Source organism: Protopterus annectens, chromosome 10.part0 (genome assembly GCF_019279795.1).
Source record: "Protopterus annectens isolate FY-2018-M chromosome 10.part0, PAN1.0, whole genome shotgun sequence".
Taxonomy (NCBI): Eukaryota; Metazoa; Chordata; order Ceratodontiformes; family Protopteridae; genus Protopterus; species Protopterus annectens.
Genome location: NC_056744.1, coordinates 73,531,856 through 73,551,797, shown reverse-complemented (window position 1 = coordinate 73,551,797; position 19,942 = coordinate 73,531,856). Strand labels below are relative to the sequence as shown.

Sequence of the window (19,942 nt, the reverse complement as noted above, 5' to 3'; positions counted from 1 at the left end):
AAAACAACCAAGCACAATTAGGAAAAATAAGTAAATAACAAGGGACAGAGGCAGAATGCACTGCTTTGTAAAGGAGAGGGAGCTAGTATACTTATTTTGGCCAACTAGATATTGCAGAAAATGCTTACTAAATCAAGAGTCCCATGTTACATTTAAATTATGTCTCTATCTGGTCTGCACAAATTCATAAACAAAGTTCTGTGCTCTATGACGTAGCTAACTCCCCATTTAGTTCCCTAACATATGTCATACTGCTGGGCATAGTTTCAGTAGAACTATGGGGTAAAGAGAAAAAAAAAACATCAGCAATGAACCTCTTATGAGGTTCACTGTTTGCCTTGTGAGCCCCTCAAAAGAGGTAAGCATTCCTATCACTCAACAAACTTAGAAACTCCAAATGTATAGCACTTTTCCAAACTATTTTTAAAATTGTAAAGCGAAAGGGAGCAAGTATTCTTATCATGGCCAGCTAGAAACAGCAAAATACTAAATCTAGTCTCATGTTACATTTAAATTTGTCTCCACCTGGTCTAGACAAATTCATAAACAAAGTCCTATGCTCTATGATGTAACTAACTCCCCATTTAGTTTACCAACAAATGCCATAGTTTGCATAGCAGAATGTTCGGAAAAGTCAAAGGAGTACCTGAAATGCATTCCACTGTGCATTTCCTGTTGTCTCTTTCAGTGTGGTAGGTACAGGATCATTCAGGCCTAAAGAGAAATAAATCTGATAAAGCAGAAAATTCCATTCTCATAACAAACAACAAAAAAAGACAGTCACTCATCACTTGAAAATTTGAAAACAGAACTCACTAAAGCACATATTAACCAGACTTCTGTTTATGCAGGAAAAATGGAGTGAAAACAGGATAGCAAGAACAAAATCACCAAATGTATAGCATTTATGCCATCTCCCAATTTGACAGCAGTCAAGTTATTAGCTTCATAGCACATCTTTCACCGACCACATCAGTTAATACTTGGAACCACTAGCCTGAGAAAAAATATTTGCCCTAAAACTAGCAGATGGCATACTTCTCAACCTACAAGTGTAAGAAATCTGGATAAAGCCAAAAATAATGGGGAGACAAAGGCCCAAAATCAGGGACACATTTTAAACATTGCTCTTATAAACTTAAAAATGGATTAAAATAATAAGATTTGCACTGGTGTGCACTTTTTTGAATAATACAAAGTCTGAAACTGAAATGTATGTCATTATTTAGTGACTTCAGTCCTCAATGATTTTGCCAGAAAAACAAAAATTTCATGAAGAACAAACCAAAAATATGAGGCAAAAATGTGAACATTCTGGGAAAATCTGGACAGCTGAGAGGTTTGCTTGATTGGGAAATAAATACTATACGAGACCATGCAAGCACCATCTGTGAAACAGATTTTTAACTTTTATACATGTCTTCCTGTAACATGTCTAAAATAATTTCAAAAAAAATGTCAGCATATGGGCATTAATATATCATCCACAATAAATTCCTCCAGACTTATAACAGTTGGGATAATATGACTTTATTGTCACAGGAATGAATAAATGAAGGGATGAGTCTAATAAAGAAATGGTGAATGAAAATGCTAAACTAACTTTCACTACATTATTTCATATAATTATATATATATATATATATATATATATATATATATATATATATATACATATACATACATACATACACACATGAATGTATCACTCATATTCCATCTCTAATTCATTCTGACTTCAATTTTTGATTTTTCTAATAATACTGCAATACTTGTATTTCTATGGAACAGATAATATTCCTACTATATCACTGTCTGAATAATGTAGTATAACTTAAGTCTGAAAATTCATTGATGTGTTCTCAGTTGGGTTCATCTTTTTCCTAAATCAGAATTCCGAATATGTGACATTCCAAAAACTTGCCGAGTTCTGACTGGTGGAATTAACAAGCCCAAACAAGGTACCTTCAAGGAGTATCTTCTCAAAAATCAACTTACATGGCAAGACCAATATTTGCTACTAAGAAATGAATTCAATGTAATAGCAAAACACAAGTCAGATATATCTAATAACAGAAGCAGCATGATCAGAATCTCATGTAGATACAGTCCATATTCTAATGCTTCCTGTGGAGAAAGGCAGAAGACAGAATGATATGGGCAGAAGTTGTCAGAGAAGTACAGTTAAAGAGTAAAGTGAAAAGAGGAATTGGGAGGTATAACCATGGCAACAAGGCCCAGGAAAGGATGCCAGGGTGGGCAGATACATGGAAAGACCAGTGTTTTATGCTGTACTAATTATTCCTCTTAACAGCAGCTTCTGTTCTAGATTTTATTAAAAGCATAGGAAAGATGGGGAAGGGACTGGATCCAAACACAGGCAGAGATAAGAGATGGAAGTGGAGCAGAAGGTTACAGACAGGAGTAATGATAATGAGCGAGAAGTGGAGAAGATGAGAGCCAGTGCAGGTACAGAGGAGAGGACTTGGGTAATTGCAGCCTTATTAACATTCAAGGCAAGTGAGAAAAAAACAGACCAGACTTCCAACTCAGTGCAAGGTACAACAGTGCTTTGAGCTAAGATGAGAATGTACATTCAATGATTATATCTTTAAATTAAGATGCATGTGCGGAAAGAGTGTCTGAGAAGCAAAATATGGGTTAGGTATTCAGGCAGTAGAAAGATAAAAACAAACACAGAACCGCACAATGAGTCTGGAAAAGGAGGAGGAGGAGATGCAAAAGCATAGATACAGGATGGGGAGGTAGACATTGCTGTTATCATAGAGACAGTGAAAAGAATCATAGAGACAGAGAAAAGACTGGGACATACAGTTCCTGGGTGTAGGTGTTTGAAAAATGGCAGACAAGTGAGGGATGGAGATGGACTAGCAAGCCACACTAAAGGAAAGCATCAGAACTGGGGTCAGAGAGGACAAAAACACCAAACGACAAATGCATCAATGGAGATAGCAAGTTAAAATCTAGTTGAAGGTAGATGAAAGGGGGCAGTTGCTGAATGGATAAAGCATACCATTTCTCAGGCACATCAAGGGAAAAAATGAGACACTAGATGATAAAATAAAGGAGGTGGGTACGAGAAAGAAGTTAATACTCATGGGTAATCTCAATGTACCAGAAGCAGACTGAGTGATTCTCAGGAACATAGAGAATGGGAGCCGACCAAGGCCTTGTACCAGAAGAGATTTCACCAAACGGTGTGACTGTACCACAAAGGACATGGATGGCCAGGTTACTCCAAGCTTAACCAACAATAATTGCACTCTTATGTAATGTAAAATTGGGGGGGGGGGTTAGAATATAAAAGTAATAGTGCTGAATTTTAAGAAAAATTGGATCCACTGTAAATGGGAAGATAGTCAAAAATTAATTAGAGACTGAGAGCAATTTCTAGGAGTAAAGATAAGGGAATAATTCAGGGCAAATATTAAAATTATCCCAAAATGCTACAACAGCTTCTGAAATACTCCTAGTGAGTGCTAAGGGTACACAATACACTTAAATATATTACATTTAAATTGAGATACAGGCATATAAGTCTAAGAAAAAAAACAAATATAAATAAAATATGTCAAGATATAATGTCCTTTAGCTGTGTGTTGTAACAGGAAACACTGGCAGTGGCACACTGCCTATTCATCATTAAAATAAATATGACATAAACCAAACACTTTGTTTTATATATAGTCAGCATTATTATACATATAACCATATACCAAACACTTTTTTTTTATTATGTGATGCATTTATATAATTTAAAATAAGGTAATACAAAGACTATCAGCATTAGTTATTTTAACAGTACAACCATAAATTAAGTTGGGAGATGCAACCATGATGACAAGGCATCTATTTGCCTTGCCAGTTAACTAGGTTCATCTTCTACAACCTGCCTAAAGCAGTATTAACAAAGTGGGAATAAAGTGCTTACTTCCTCTTATTTAATTTTCTCAGATACTAGAACACAGAATGCAGATCTAGTGACCACCTATAACACAAAGCCAATGTAGTGATGTTAACCCACATCATTGCGTAACATTCTCCCATTTCTGCGTGCAATCATGTATCTATACATACTTTCGCCCCCCGTGTGTACATATATGTATATATATATATATATATATATATATATATATATATATATATATATATATATATACACACACACACACACACTCACACACAAGTATAATGGCACTTTGCAGTATACTCATATATTCAAAACTTCACAAGATTGACAAAAATGCACCCCATGCCCCCTGCTAATTGTATATAACAACTCAGCGATTGCTCTACAGTAGGAAAAGGGCAAATTCCCTGATCCTCACTGTTCACAATCTCTCACACAAAGAAAGCTGGCAATGTTTGATCAGCTGATTTTTGAACAGAGGTGTATCATGACTCCTATCACTTGAGGAAGCAGATTTGTGAGAGAAGGTTCAAAAGAGAGTCTTGAGGGTGCCAGGTATGAAGGATAAAGTAGAATACAAGATATCTCTGACATTTGAAAGGGATAAAGAGTTGCTCCCGCCTACTAGAAAAGATAGTGAAAATTAAAACCAGTTGTATTTTAAAATGTTGACAAAGTACAGTTTGCTTTGAAAAACTTACAGAGCTGAACATCACATACAGCTCTACATATTTAAGTATGATGGAAAATAGCACAGAATTACACAGAGCAGTAGGATATGAAGTGACAAGAGTAGTAAGAATTAAGTGATTAAGTACAGGCATTTACATTTAGTATACTGGAAATTAAAGCAAAGAATAAAATAGCAGTTACTTGGTGACACAGCCCAAACATTTTCATTCTTGTTGCTAAAAACATAAATTGAGATGCTTACTAAAGGTAGCAGGAGTTAGGAGTTGATGAAGAAAACCAGGAAAAGTGATCCAGATGAAGAGCCAAAAAAACTGAAGCCTTTTTCAGTAAGCAGAAGAGAGAAGTATAAGAGCAGAGGAGACAGAAGATCTCAGGGATACAATGGATTGTTTGAAGGAGATGAGTTTTTGCAAGGCACTGAAATGGTCCTAGTAAAGAATTTTGAATATTAATGTGCACAAAAAGTTGAATGAGTGTTTGGGAAAAAGGGAGACAGCCTGCCTGCTTATCAACAAGAACGTGGTGGAACTTTTAACCTGAATCAGTTACGAACTGACAAATTCAGTTCAGGTTTATTTGAGGATTTTTTGCAAGTTTCTACATTAACTGGACCCAATGATGGGAAGAAAGTATTCAAGGATTGGCAGAAGTACTCCCTCCCTTCCCAAATGCACTATGGACTTGAGTAATTAACACAATGGAAACAGAACAATGAGGTAATCTTATTACAAATGTTGCAGATGAAAAAAGAGAAGAGTTTAGCCAGATCCCAGACAACATTATGGATTCAACTGCTTTGAGAGAGCTCACATTTGGGCCTCTAACGTTCCAACAGGATAAACCAGACTTTACATAGTTGGGAACGTTTTTGAGCTATTCACCACTGAATTTGCTTTGCTAGCTTTGACTTTCATACCCACATTTTTCATAGTCCTGCCACAGCTGTGTCAGCGAAGTGTTGCGTAATGTAGAGATGGCTTCAGGTGAGCTGTCAGTTTTCCCCAATAACAATATCATGACTGCATTTGATTTATTTTCCCTACTCTGTGGAGCACCAATTCTACCTTATTTAAAATCCTCCATAAACAACAAACTTGAAAGCTGATTCAACAAAATTGCCAAGTTTGCTACTAATTCATCCTCCTTTACCCATCACTGTAAAGCTCTGCACACCCTTAAGCTAACTGGAACTCACCCTCCACCTCTCCTACATTCAGCTTATAACAATACAAAAAATCAACATAAACCATTAGCCTGCCCAGCGTTTACCACTTTAATAAACATGTATTTTCCAAAAAGGACTCTTAGATCAAAGACAAACAACTTCTCCCCATAAATAAATCAAATAAATCCCCTAGACAAAGCCTATATTTGTACTCAGTAGCAAAAAAAACGGAACTCCTTACCTCTTACCATCAGAACTAATTCTAACCTACCCACCTTTAAATGTTCCCTAAAAGAATACCTTACAAAATCTAAGACCTGCTCCTGTGCCAGTCTGGGTTGAACTTACTCAGTATACTTCACTTACCTCATTCAACCTAGATCACACTTGACAATCCTCTCCAGCCTCCTACTCCACTCCTTTTTGTTTTCCCACTATCTTACCTTATTTAATTCATCTCTGCAGACCTTCCCTCTACCTCTTTCCTCCCTACTCACCTAAGCTACCTGAAGACACTCTACCCTGCACTCTTCTTATAATCTCCTTCTCTCCATCCTTCTACAGCCATAATATGAACACCTCTCTCATGCTAAGATATCACTCAATTTTACCTCACTGTCTCAGATCATGTAATCTCTGAAATTTCTTTAAATACCTTATTAGAATTGTCTTAGGTCTCATTTATCACATACTAATCTATGTAACAAATAACATGACTATTGAATTTTTCCGCACATATTCTCTTCAACTCATGTTACTGTTTTTCATTGCACTCAACTATGAAACATATGTTCTACGTTTTTCTCATTACAACATTTTTTCTTACATCTTGTAGTATAAAATGATACTTTGTGATTTAAAATATTTGTACTTGCTGTTTTGTAATGTAACGAGATACTTTGTGATTGTAAATATCTGTACTTAATTTTTGAAATATTGTGATTGTGGAGCTTTTCTCCCTGGGTCTCTGCTGAAAATGGGCATTTCATGGCCCAGTCGGATTTCATGGTATATAAAATGTTAAATAAATAATCAGATATCAAGATTTTTTTTGTACTTTGAGTACAAATGTAGACAATGAACAGTAAACTTACAAGTGAAGAAACCAGGGGAATGTCATCCAGGACTTCTGGACAGTTGATAGAATGTGAAAGCCAATTTTAAATAATGCCTTGTGTAGATAAACTGAGATCCAACTTAAAGCAAGTTAATAACACAGATTGTGGAATCTCTGATGAGAATAGAATGAGTCACAAGGTCAAAAGCCTTGGATAAGTCATTGATGATGACTGCAGTCTGATCCAAGACCTTGATCAGCATCCACTGACCTGTAAAGCAAGTCAGTTAAGGTAAGAAGAATAGTGCTGGTACCACAGTATTTTCGGAAGCCAAGTTGCTACCTAAGGAGGAGGCCATGGGATTCTAAATGCTCCTAAAGGTGGGTAGTGACAATTTTTATGTTTATTTTGAACAAAGAAGATAGTAAGGATGCTGGCTGAAAGGAGTTTGGTACTGTGATAAAGGGCTATTTAGGGACTGTAATATCACTGATTATTGTCCACAGGTCAGGACCAATGCAGCAGAAGAATGATGTGCTAAACAGTAGGTGCAACAAAGGTGTCCTAAGCCCTAATGAAACTTGTAGTTAAGATCATCAGAGTCAGACCTTCCATAGTTAAGAACATTTTTCAGCCACTTCTTTATCTTTGCTAGAGTCACCATTTTAAATTGAAAATCAGTAAGAAAGTCAAAGCTGGATTCAGAAAGGTGGTGTAGTTTATGAAAAGTTAAGAACAGAAACTGAAGTAAGAGGAGAGCTGTAGTGCAAACAGTTCTGGAATTAATATGGTATCAGTGAATGGTCAGTTATTCACTGTGAGACAATCTGGATAGCTAGGGTCTGACAGTCCTATAACGGTGTTTATTTCATTCCAGAATACTCTAGAATCTCCAAGAAGTGTTGTCTGATGATCTTGCAGTTAGGTTGATTTTTGCTTTGTTTGGTATATGTTTACATTAATTTCTAAGCAAAGAATAATAATCACAGTTGCAATGGAGACCAGAGGCCTTGAATTGTAATAAGTAGCCTTCAATGCACTGACTGCCTTCTTTAGCTCTTGTGACAACCACTGCCTAGTGCTGCCCTTGACTCTTCCAGTTTTGTTAGGGTGGTATTTTCCTTGCAAATGTAATGAAATGAAGTATTACAATCATCTTGTGTAAAAGTGACTACAGCTTTCTGTCAGTTCCAACCATAGTTACCTTATTATCCTTGAATTACAGTATGGAAAGTAATGTTTTTGTGAAATATTTAACATTTCTTTGGTTGAGAAGGTGGACCAAAATGCACTGTGGTCACTAAAATGGAGGCAGTCAATGTATGGGATATATAGTACAGTAACTATCTAGCAATAATTATATTCTGCATACATGGGAAAATTAAGAAAGCTACTGCTTGACTCCCATTGTAGATTGAAATTCCCTAACAGAAGGAAGTTCCTACATGAGAGTTTGCCCATTATTGTAAAAAGTTCTGCAGTCATTGCTTGCTGTGCAGCTGAGGGTGGCTATTACACTACATTATACCAGTTTTTAGTCTGGCCATGCTAACTATAAGGAATTTTACTGTACTATTTACTACTGATATGCTTGCTTAGAGAAAGAAATGTGCCCCCACCTAGGTGGGGACCAGGTCTCTGTCTCCAATATAACTATATTCGGAAAGTATGGAATGAGGGATTACATCTTCATTTTTAGCCAGATTTCAATAAGGTCCACGTCATTCTATTTCTTTTTTTTTAAAGTTCAAAATTTTGAGGTGAGCATATTTTTACTGTATAGTACATAGGTTGGGATAGGTCATTCTTAATGCCTTTCATTTGCAACTTTGAGTACAGGAATGGTAAAATAATACAGAGCAGAAGGAAAGTGGTATCAGAAGTGAAGTGCTACCATGACGTTTAAACATAGTAAGCAATGAGAAGATAGGAAGGTGCAAAGAAGAACTGAAGTAAAGGGAATGATGCTAGTGCAAAGTACCAGTGTAGTTGAAATGAGACACAACAGATGGTACAAAGTACTAGAGTTGATGATGCAATATACAACCGATGAAAGAGCAGTGCTAGAGGAGATAATGTGAGGTAGAAGAAATGATGGAGGTGCAACACAGATGATGAAGGGTATACAAGGTAGTGAGATAAATACATCAGCTGCACAATTCAATGTACTGAAATAGAAGCTAGGATTAGCAGGAGAATTAAAATAAGTGTGAGCATAAGTCAAGTAAGCAGCCTAACAAGTATTACAAGCAAGAAACACCATCCAGGCTGCATGAGTCTGGATAAAAAAAAACGTTTTGACCTAAGAGACAACATCGCATATGTAGGGATTATGTATAAGAAGGATGCTAACTTAACTGAATGCTTACTTGGAAAATCAGAGATGTACTATCTAAAGTCCCAGTTCATGTAGCATTCCAAACAATGGGTTACAGTTAAAGGATACATCCTAGTCTGCTACCTAAGGGTATAACACATACTAAAAAAGAAAAAGAACAATGTTTTCCTGCCACCAGAACCTGCAGAAATGAAGTAAAAGAATTCAAGTGATTATGCCAGAGTCTTGCAAATCTATGTTAGAACTTCAAAGCAAGCAAATGGATTTAGAGTACAGGACACAACAGATGGCTCACCAGAAGTTAGGACATGCAGGAATTTGAGTAGATAGCTAGGCCTTCTACCTCTGGAGGAGGGATTGCAGTTTTCCACTGAAAAAGCATATTGTAGTGGATGGGAACATGGTAGCTTGAGCACAATGTGTCTACTGAACCTGCATAAAGACATAAGGCTATAAGATGGTACTGGGTATTCTGCTAAGTGACACTGTGGCATGCAAGAACAATCTAGGGAATTAAAAACATGAATGAAAACTTCTAACTAGCTGCAGATGACAATTGCTTAACTCTTGTCTCCCACCACCCCATCTATAAGTGTGGTCATTATAGAAAGAAAAAACATTCACCAGATGATGCAGGGTGCTACACAGGGCAGGGAGGAGAGAAATTTCCTTCAACAGGGCACAAGGGGGCTGAGAAGGGCAACATGGCAGGAGAAAAAAGCCTGGCTAAAATTTAGGCAGGCCACATTCACAGATCATACAAAGTCTGAGTCAAAACCTGTAATATTTTGATATGGCCGTCATACTATCAATCCAAGCAAGATGAATCCCTTGTCCCAGTGGCCTTAATGTACTTTATTTCCATTATAATTGGATTCATAATTTTTAAGCCGCTAACTAGTCACAAATTATCCCTTCCCCTTTACTGCATCTACAAAGTCAGCTTTCTTCACATTTCCACAGTTACTCCACCTTACCACAATTTGTTAGTGTACCAAAATGTGATATGTTCCATTACTTGGGCAGTCTTTGGTTATATGCTAAAAATGAATGGATAAAAGAAAATAAATCCTCTCTGAAAAAGTCAAGTTCCAAATACCTGAACACAAACTTTTCAGTCCTAAAGAATTGGAAAACAAATACTGGAACCACTGAAGTACCCAAAATGCAAGTTTTAATTTTTGTAGGGAGGCAAGACCCCCCCACACCCTGCAGGTCCCTATATCTCCTTACATAAATATACTAACACCATGGTTGCACAACCATTAGGAAATGAGAAAACCCTGCAAGGGCATACATACCAGCTACATGAGCTGCAATCCTGAGGTTTAAGTAATATAACAGGAAAGAGCTGGGGAATGGTAATATCACGGACACAGACTTATGGAAATAATTCTCAAACAGAAAGGCAATAATACATTTACAGAAACCAAAGAAAGTGCATATTTGAAACAAAAAAGTTATGGCAGTGTTCACCGTCTATATTTTAGGTGCGAGGTTTACAGTAACATTTTTTACAGCAGTGTACTCTGTCTCATAATATCTTTCTCTGTACGTACATGAAACTAAATTATTATTGTGCATCAGGATTAAGAAATGTAGTTCATAAAGTTTCTGACTTTGTTGTGCTTATTATAGACTACTGCATATTGCTATTCATTTAGACTTCATACTCTGTCTGACACCATTAAAATACATAGTACTACCGTGTTGTGGGCTTGTATTTACCTATATTGCTACCAGTACAGCCCACTATTGCCTTTGAGACTGTCAGGGTACTACTGTGCTGTAACAGCATTTTATAAGCCAGATGATGAACACTAATCTCCTTTTCTGAGTAAGCTTTTACTACAGATGTGACTAGCAGATTCAAGTTATGTCTTCCACTGCAGTACAGTCGGCTCCCTTTTTTGCCAGTGCACTTTGACAACTACTGTATAACTCAGCTTCTGAAGACAGTGTTAGTACACAATATGGCTGTTCTTGAACAGCATTAGCATTCTTATTCATGTAGTCTACCTTTCTCTGTTTGTACTGCACACCAGCTCTTTTGCTTGGTGTAAACCAACATATCACTTCTACAGCTCTCCTACAGAGCTGTGTATGATTCAGGAGTTGGCATTTTCAATGCAGCCATCTCCATGGAGTATACAGTAAGTGTCTAAATATCTAACTGTATCCAAGCAATGCAAGTCTGGTAACACTAACAATCTGTGAAGCTTTGTCCACAGAGCACATTGTTCTGCAGCCCTACCTTCTTGTTTTATCATGTTCACAACTCCCTCTGTAGATAATAAGACATCTTCATCTTTCTCTCAACTTTCTTTCTGGTTTTCTAACTAATTTTCTGATTTTCACAGTGAAGACTGCTTTATATGATTTAATTAAAAACTCATTACTGAAGCACTTCAACAATTCACTTAAGATGCTGGTTTCCAACAAGGATGATACAGTACTCCTCCAAGTGGATTCCTGCACCCCAAATGCAGCAAAAACATTCAATTCTACCCAGCTTCACCCTTTCATGATCAGGAATCACACTGCAGGAAGTTATCACATGTGTAGTTTGCCTAATACTACTACACAAATTCCCATCTTTTCCTCTCGCTCATCTCTTTCCCACACCATCCATTCCTACATGGAAAATGGCATCTAACTTGCTCACTTATACAGAAACTCAAAAAAAGAGAAAAACACGAAGGGTAAAGTACCTCCCAAACAAAAACTTGGAATCCAAAAACTATAGAGTGGTGGTACAACACAACAATCGAAGCCGACTGGATAAAAGGCTTTTATTGTAGTAACATCCAAAATAACATCCAGAGTAAGTGCTTTCGCATTATAACTAACGCTTCATCAGATTTTACATTCTACATTCAAAATTTCATTTAAATACACAATCTATTTGAACCAAGATATATATTTAAGCATGTGATTGCACACACACACGCACACACAATGTATTTTTTGTATATAATTCATGTTTTTTATATCTTGATAGCTAGGAATATGAGGCTAAAATGAGATGTTTCTTTAAATTTGCAACATGCTTTTTATTGGTTGGTTCAAATAGATTAAGTGTATTTAAATTAAATTTTGAATGTAGAATGCAAAGTCTGATGAAGCGTTAGTTATAACGCGAAAGCGCTTACTCTGGATGTTATTCTGGATGTTACTACAATAAAAGCCTTTTAGCCAGTCAGCTTCGATTGTCGTGTTGTACCACCACGCTATAGTTTTTGGTATACAGAAACTCACATCATTCTAAAAATTAATTTCTTGTTTCTACCTGACACTAAACTATGTATATTCCAAATATATGTGTCCTCTCCATTATCAATTCTAAACTCTTACCAACTGCATATCCTAACAGATAAAATTTCTCCAGATCCTGGACACTTTTGACTGTCAGCTGACTGAGAGCACAAGACACTGAAGGAAATGATGATCAAGAAAAAATAAACTTATTTTTCATTGGTTGGAACAAAATTCCCAACCCACACTCTCCTGCAGATAACTGCATGTTATTTGTTTTATATAATAGGTTCCACCCAAAGTCATTGCAACTCGAACTATAGAGGAATGTTCCTGTTCGATGAAGTAACAATCTGGTTAAATGTGTACGACTGCGCACACAGTCACTGATCAGCTGTCCAAATACTGCAACCTTACCCTCCGAGACCTGGTTATCATCTCTGAAAGCTTTCAAAATCCATCCAAGTGTCAATTTGTGTTGCATATTACAATTACAAAACAGGCTTAATACATTTCATCACAATGCTTGGCATTCCGCTTACCTAATGACAGAAGCTCTTCATCCAGAAGGGAAAGAGATACAGATGCATTATCTTGCAAGCAGCTAGAATTTTCATTTTGACCATTTGCTTTATTCCAAAATTGACCAGAAATACCAAGTGGTGGTGGCGGGAGGACAGGGATTACTGGGGACTGACCAGGATCTGATGGTACAACAGATGGAATACGGGGAATATCTAATCCAACAAGGTCAATAAGAGTCTCTGTTTCACTTGTTTGTTTAATTTCTGCAAAGGACAGAAAAACAAAAAACACTGGCATGTTAAAAAAAGTGAAGCTCAGGACTAATGGGCACAGCAGAAAGACTGCATCAGAACCACTTTACCTTCAAGCTTTGATGTCTTGGGAGTTTCTACTTCTCCATTAACCAAGTGCCCTTCAGCAATTTTTTTGTAAGAATTTATTACACGTAGAAGATCATCACTGGCCTGCAGAATATCCCCTGAAATTAAAAATAAATATTAATGTTTAGTTAAAGCTTCAAGGAATATCTAAATATCATGCCACTATCATAAAAATATTATTTTTCTTATTTTTTGTCTCAAGAAGAAAAATGCAACTTAGTATTGTGTTGTCTTTTCAGGTATCTTTAGTTTGCCTGGTTTTACAACTAGAGAAAATGTCAACAGCCTAGCACATGCTACTGCCCATAGACAAATTTAGATTCATAGTTATTCTAAGGCCAGAGTCTTATGACTATTAACACCTTTCCAGCATCCTCCCTCAAGCTGCACCTCCTTTCTCCAGTCAAGCCATACCACTCAGTCTCAGAGTAAATTTGTGGATGACCATACAGTCATCTAGATTGTGTTTAAAGAAAGACAGTGTTAGTGTTAAATTTACTCTGGCCTTGGGGCAGTAGTGTTCAGTGAAGTATGCAGAATCCCAAAATTTTACATGAGAAAAATATAAACATGACTTATGTACAAGAGCTGTGGTGCTGCGGTAGTGTTGTCGCCTCACAGTAAGACGTTGTCCTGTTCGATTCTCAGCTAAATTGTCTTCTGTGTGGAGACATGCGTGAATGGGTGTACCTTCGTTGAAGGTTGTGCATCAGGGCTGGCAACTCGGTATGTAAAAATCTACTGCCAATCATTAGTGGACTGGAGTTCCGCTGTGGCGACCCCTAACCGGGAAAAGCCGAAAGATACAACAACAACAACTTATGTACAAGAGCTAAACTGTTGCATGCACTAAACGTACCTAGCTTGAGGAAGAAAAAGAAAAGATTAAAAAAAAATACTCTAAAGAAGAATTACTTGAAAGGTTAGGTAAATGAACAAGACATACTAGGTGGAAGTATACAAGCATCTTTTTTTTTTTCTAGAGAAAGTTGTTGTATAATTTGTGTTTACCATAACAGCAGATGTCTGAATTTCTCTCTTCTGCAGTAGCCTTTTGGCTATATGGGTTGTATCCTAGCATGCCAAAGATACAACAATCGGCCAGCTTCACAAAGATCTGGTTCCTTCACACACCTGCATTCTGACCGCTGATTGGCTAGACCCTTGGAGGTAATTCAGCAGTCAGAGTGTAAAAATCTTCAGGAATTTATTGTTCATGCAAAGAGAAAGAGCTTATTCATTCTGAAACTCTAAGTATACAAACAGTTAACAAAAACTTTATATCTCAACTACTAACTATATAGAAATGAAGTGGGGTGGTGAGTGTGTATACTGCAGCAGTGAGGAATATGAAAATCTACTGCTATGGCAAGCACAGCTTACACAACTGCAGTATGTTCATCATTCTCACTGCTGCAGTAGCCATTGATCACCTAAGCCCATCCAACCTGAGAGGAGGAAAGATAAGGATCCAGGAGCCCCTGGGGAGTGATCCTAGCAAAGCCAGTCCTGGACATGGAAAATTAATCTACTTTGTAATGGTTAGTAAAATTATGTACAGAGAGCTATGCTGCTCCCTGTAGAATGCTTCTAGATTCCACCCCTTTCCAATATAGTACTGTAGATGTCAATGCTCTAGTTGAATGTGCTTTGATACTGTATGAAGGTGATTTACCATGATAGGTATAATAAAATGCAACAGCTAAAGTCAACCACTTTGAAACAGTCTGCTTTGACATGGGTTGTCTCTCCTTTGTCCTATCATAAGAAATACAGCAGATGATCTGCTTTTCAAAAGGACTTAGTTCTTTCACGATAGTAAACAAGCTGCCTATACATGTCCGAGTATATGGTGTGACGTCTGGCTAATATCCCACCGGATGGCCAACAATAAATGTGATGTTCCCCACATAAAACCGAGGTCAGTAATTAAGGAGCCTCAATCCTCACCACTGACTCTAGTGTGGGAGCATCACAGAAAACACCGGAGCACACAGCACACAACAGTAAAATTCCATAATTTCCATTAACAGCAGAATAGGTACATACTCCTTTTTCCTGGGACTGGACTATATATACCTCTTTCCACCCTAAACGTAATCCCTTAGCATACACTTCAGAGCAATGTGTTCCAGTTTAAGACCTCTTGACTCACTCACACTCAAAATAAATTCAAATCTCACACAATGAAACACTGACAGGAAACCTGACACAGATTTCCAGCTTTGTCCCCTCCATAATACAAATGGTAAATGTACAGGTCTACACATCCTTCAAAGGGTGATCAATTATTAAAAATTAAATATCAGAATAAATGTTAGCTATGACCAGAAGCAGTCAGGCATTCGAGGTGACATGGGGAGCATGAAACAGATATAAGCACACTTTAATCTCTAAAGAACACACTGACTATCCAGCCACAAAATAAAGTCATAAAAACTATTTAACAGTAAGTAAAATGATTACAAGAATGTAAATTAATAAGTATGAATAAACACCAGAATGCAATCACCAGAAATATAAACTTAAACTGTAAGACAGAACTCCATCATCTTAGAATAACTATCTAAATAACTAAACTTTCCTAATCTAACTATAGGTTACTGTCCCTGATATAATCTAAAACATAACAGGATGGAAAAGGCAGGATTACAGCTCTGGTGAGTCCTTTTTCCGGATATCTTCTGCACAGCACTGTAACTAACTCTCAACTAACTGCTCAGCACTAACGACTTGCAACTGACTTCAACAGTCTCATAGGTTCATAGGTAGGTACTAGAATATTAGCCCTAGGGCCTACATAAGCCTAGCCAAAAATGTACCCTGGCTTTCGCCACCCAAGAAAATTATTTTCCTGTGCCCCTGTCGAGCACAGCCACAGAAGTGATCTCCGGGGTGAATTTCCCATTTCCCATCCAATCATCAAGATTTTTCTTGAAGAGTGCTAATGAGGAGCTCTGTTTGACTTAGAAAGGTAGTCTGTTCCAGAGTATGGGAAGTCTCTGGGACAGGAATCTATCCCTCCAGCATGTTCTGTTTATTGTGGTGACAAGGTTTAGGTCCCTAGAGTGTGTAGCTCGGAGGGATTGGGATTTCTTTAAGTGGAGCATGTCCAACAGCTCTGGGTTTGACATAGCTTTGTATGTTAGGCAGAGATCGCCCCCGAGTAGGCGATATGCAATGGAGTAAAGCTGCAGTTTATTGAGACAGTCTGCATAGGGCATCTGTTTGAGGCCAGTAATCCTCTTTGTGAGGTATTTCTGTGGTCTTTCCAGTTGTTGTAGATGTCTTGTGAGGTACATATCAAAAGGGGCGTTGTACTCTATAATGGGTCTAATGAGTGATGAGTAGAGGGGAACAATGACCTCTTTTTTTTCTGGATGAGAATCCTTTTGTGATGAGATGAGCCACTTAGAAGGATTTCCTGACCACTGTGATGATGTGATAATCAAAGGAGAGACAACTGTCCACCTGTGTCCCAAGGTCTCTCATCACATTTTTGGCATTAAGTAGACTACCAGCTATGTGGTAGTTCATGGGTACAGAGTTTTTACCAAAGGGGATGACAATACACTTTTTGGCATTGAGCTTCAGGCCATGGCTTTGACACCAGGTATCTGTCTCAGTGAGGCCCTTTTGTAGTTTGTCCACATCGTTAGGAGTTTCGATTATGACTCCTAGTTTGCAGTCATTCAAGACCTTCTGTGTTGGCCTGCACTTCAGAGAAGTAGATACCAAACAGGAGCGGACCCAGGACTAAACCCTGTGGTACTCCACTTGTCACTGGTCTGACATCGGATTTGGAATCCGCTACTTTCACAGTGTGGGTTCTGTCCGTGAGCCAGTTGGCAACCCATCTTGTGACATAGGGATTTATACCTAGTTTAGTGAGCTTATCGATAATTCCAGAGTGGGGGGTGGTGTCCAAAGCCTTGGCGAGATCTAGATAAGCTGTGTGAACCATTTTACCCTCATCTATGGCTTTGGTGACTGCTTCAAAGAAGTCAATCAGGTTTAGGAGACATGATCTGCCTTTTACAAATCCAAACTGGGTAGGGTCCAGAGTTTGGAGATTACCAATGTCTTTGTTTATGAGTTCCACGATGATACATTCCATGGCCTTGCAGACCAGGCTCGTCAGGCTAATGGGGTGGTAGTTCCCAGGGTCCGTCATGGCTCCCCCTTTGTGGAGAGGGATAACCGTCGTGGTGCGCCATTCAGTGGGTACAAAGCCTGAGGTGAGGCTATGACTGAACATGGTACTTAGGTAGGGTGCCAGTTCATTCTGTAGTTCGTGTAGAACGCAGCCTGGGATATTGTCAGGTCCCATGGATGCTGTGTTCTTGGCTTTGGAGAGTGTGTTTTTTACCTGTGCAGCTGCGATCATAGGAACTTTGCATTCTTCCGGTATAGAGATGGGCCCTCTAGGGGGTGGGAGGGGGGGTAAAGTTAGCACTGAACCTATCTGCTAGGATGTTGGCAATATCAGTTGGTTCTGTATATTTAGTGCCATTGTGCTGTAACTCAGAGCAGATCTGAGTGTTCCCATTTAGATTCTTGACATAGCTATAGAATGCTTTGTGGTTGTCTTTAGAGTCAGTGGCAATTTTGTTTTCGTAACTAGCTTTGGAGGATTTTATGAGGGATCTCAGCTTCTTGCTGAGGTTGACCAGGAGTTCCACCAGTCATGGGATTTTATTCTTTTTTTGCAACAGTTTCTTTCTTCTGCTGTAGAGTTTGTTTATGGCAGAGGACCACCAAATTGGCTTCCTTTTTTTGGAGGATAACATCTTGGTTCTATTAGGGATAGCATAATCCATGCACTTGTGTAGGATTCGGCAGTCATACCTCTATTGTCTGTCTGCATGGGTGTCATGAAGTTTGCCACTTCTGTCTTAAGAAGTGTGAAGTTGGCTTTGGAGAAGTTTTTTTACCATGGTTTCCCTAATTGGGGGAGGGGGTGGGATGTGGATGTCTAGGCTGATTAGCTTGTGGTCGGATCTGACCAACGAGGAATTGACCTCTGGTGTGGAAAACCGGTTTCCCATGCTGGTAATGACCAGGTCTAGGATATTGCTGCTCCTGGTGGGGGTGTGAATAAGTTGATCCAAGATGTTGGAATTTATGAATTCTAGAAAACGTTGAGCAAAACAGTTGGTACATGTGTAGTTTTCCCAGTTAATGGTGGGGTAGTTCAAATCGCCCATTATTAGGGTGTTGGGTTGTACCCTAATACTTTCCAGTGTATCAAGAAATGAGGAGTGTGAATCCTGGGGCATGGTGGGGGGTCTGTAGCAAGCTACAATTTGGATGGCGGCCTTGCCCAGAGTTAGTTGCACTTGGATAATCTCGGATGCATTATGCTGTGCAACTAGCCTGGAGGTGTGGATATCCTTAATGAATATGGAGACGCCTCCGCCTTTAGTGCTTCGTTCTGGGTTAGGTGGCCAAAAGGTGTGGTATGAATTGTAGCCTGGTAATGCAGGGGTGCTCTCTGGAGCTTTGAACCAGGTCTCTGTCAATGCACAGATGTCAGTGTTCTCCATTTTAAGGAGTGCCTCGAGTGAGTGCATTTTGAGGTTTAGACTTCTAGCATTGAGTAGCATTACCCTCAAATTTTGCTTGCTTGTACCTGTTACAGTGGTGAATTTGTCATTTGAACCTTGCCTAAAAACAGCACTATAGGGGTGGCAAGAGCCTTAGCCAGTATCCGGAATCCTAAGGGCGACAGGTGCAGGTCATCTCTGGCAAAGCATCATGGTCTGTCGATCATGTCGTCCCAGGCAGACAAATACTGGATCCCCTTAGAATGACACCAGAAGCTTATTACAGCTGATTCTCCACAGTTTGTCCTTTAGAATCTCCCTCACATGTGCAATTAGAAATGTGTCTCAACACTGACAGATTCTTTAAACATTTTGTATAAGCAGGGGGATACTCAATATTTTAAAAACGTATTTACATTTTCACAATTAGACTGCTGGCAAACAATACAAGTTTATCTGAGAATATACACAAATCTCCTGCCAGACATGCTAAAACATATGACAGTTATGATGACCCACCACTGGACCAGTAATCAAGGCACCAGTGGGGGATGTACACTGGGAGGATGACAGGTATATACACAGTATTTCCAGATGTAGCTCTATGCATCAAGTGCAATTTCCCTTAAGAACACACAGAGATCACAGTCAGTCTGGAGCTGGTTTCTCCCTCTTTCTCCAGATCTCCAATGAGACTCCCCCCACTGGCACAGCTATACAGTTGAAATCTCAGCTGACTGGCCAAGCCAAGACCTCCAGCACCATCTCTGTCCAAAAGTGCTAGGTGTCCCTGCCAAAGTGGCTGACAAACACACTCTCTGAGGTTTGATTTATACACACACACACACACACACACACACACACACACACACACACACACACACACACACACACATATACACCTGGAAAGGCTGGCACAGTTTTACTAGCTATACCCCATTTTGCCCAGACTATAAGGTAGTTATCATTGCCACCAGCCAACTCCTTATCAGCTAATTTAAGGCCCTTGACAAAAGGTGCCCAATCTTACTGTGTAATATTAATGTTAATA

At 38.6% G+C, this 19,942-nt stretch overlaps 1 protein-coding gene across 2 annotated transcripts in view; it reads right to left on the bottom strand.

Annotated features, from left to right (window-relative positions):
* The window catches only part of GGA3 (golgi associated, gamma adaptin ear containing, ARF binding protein 3), a 992,054-nt gene that overhangs the window by 462,736 nt on the left and 509,376 nt on the right, over positions 1-19,942 (bottom strand). For both annotated transcript variants that reach the window (XM_044085033.1, XM_044085034.1), the window contains exons 10-12: positions 13,327-13,443; positions 12,983-13,228; positions 647-714 (exon numbers count right to left, since the gene is read on the bottom strand). In XM_044085033.1, coding sequence (XP_043940968.1) covers positions 647-714; positions 12,983-13,228; positions 13,327-13,443 — 431 coding nt within the window. The remainder of the gene's footprint in view (positions 1-646; positions 715-12,982; positions 13,229-13,326; positions 13,444-19,942) is intronic.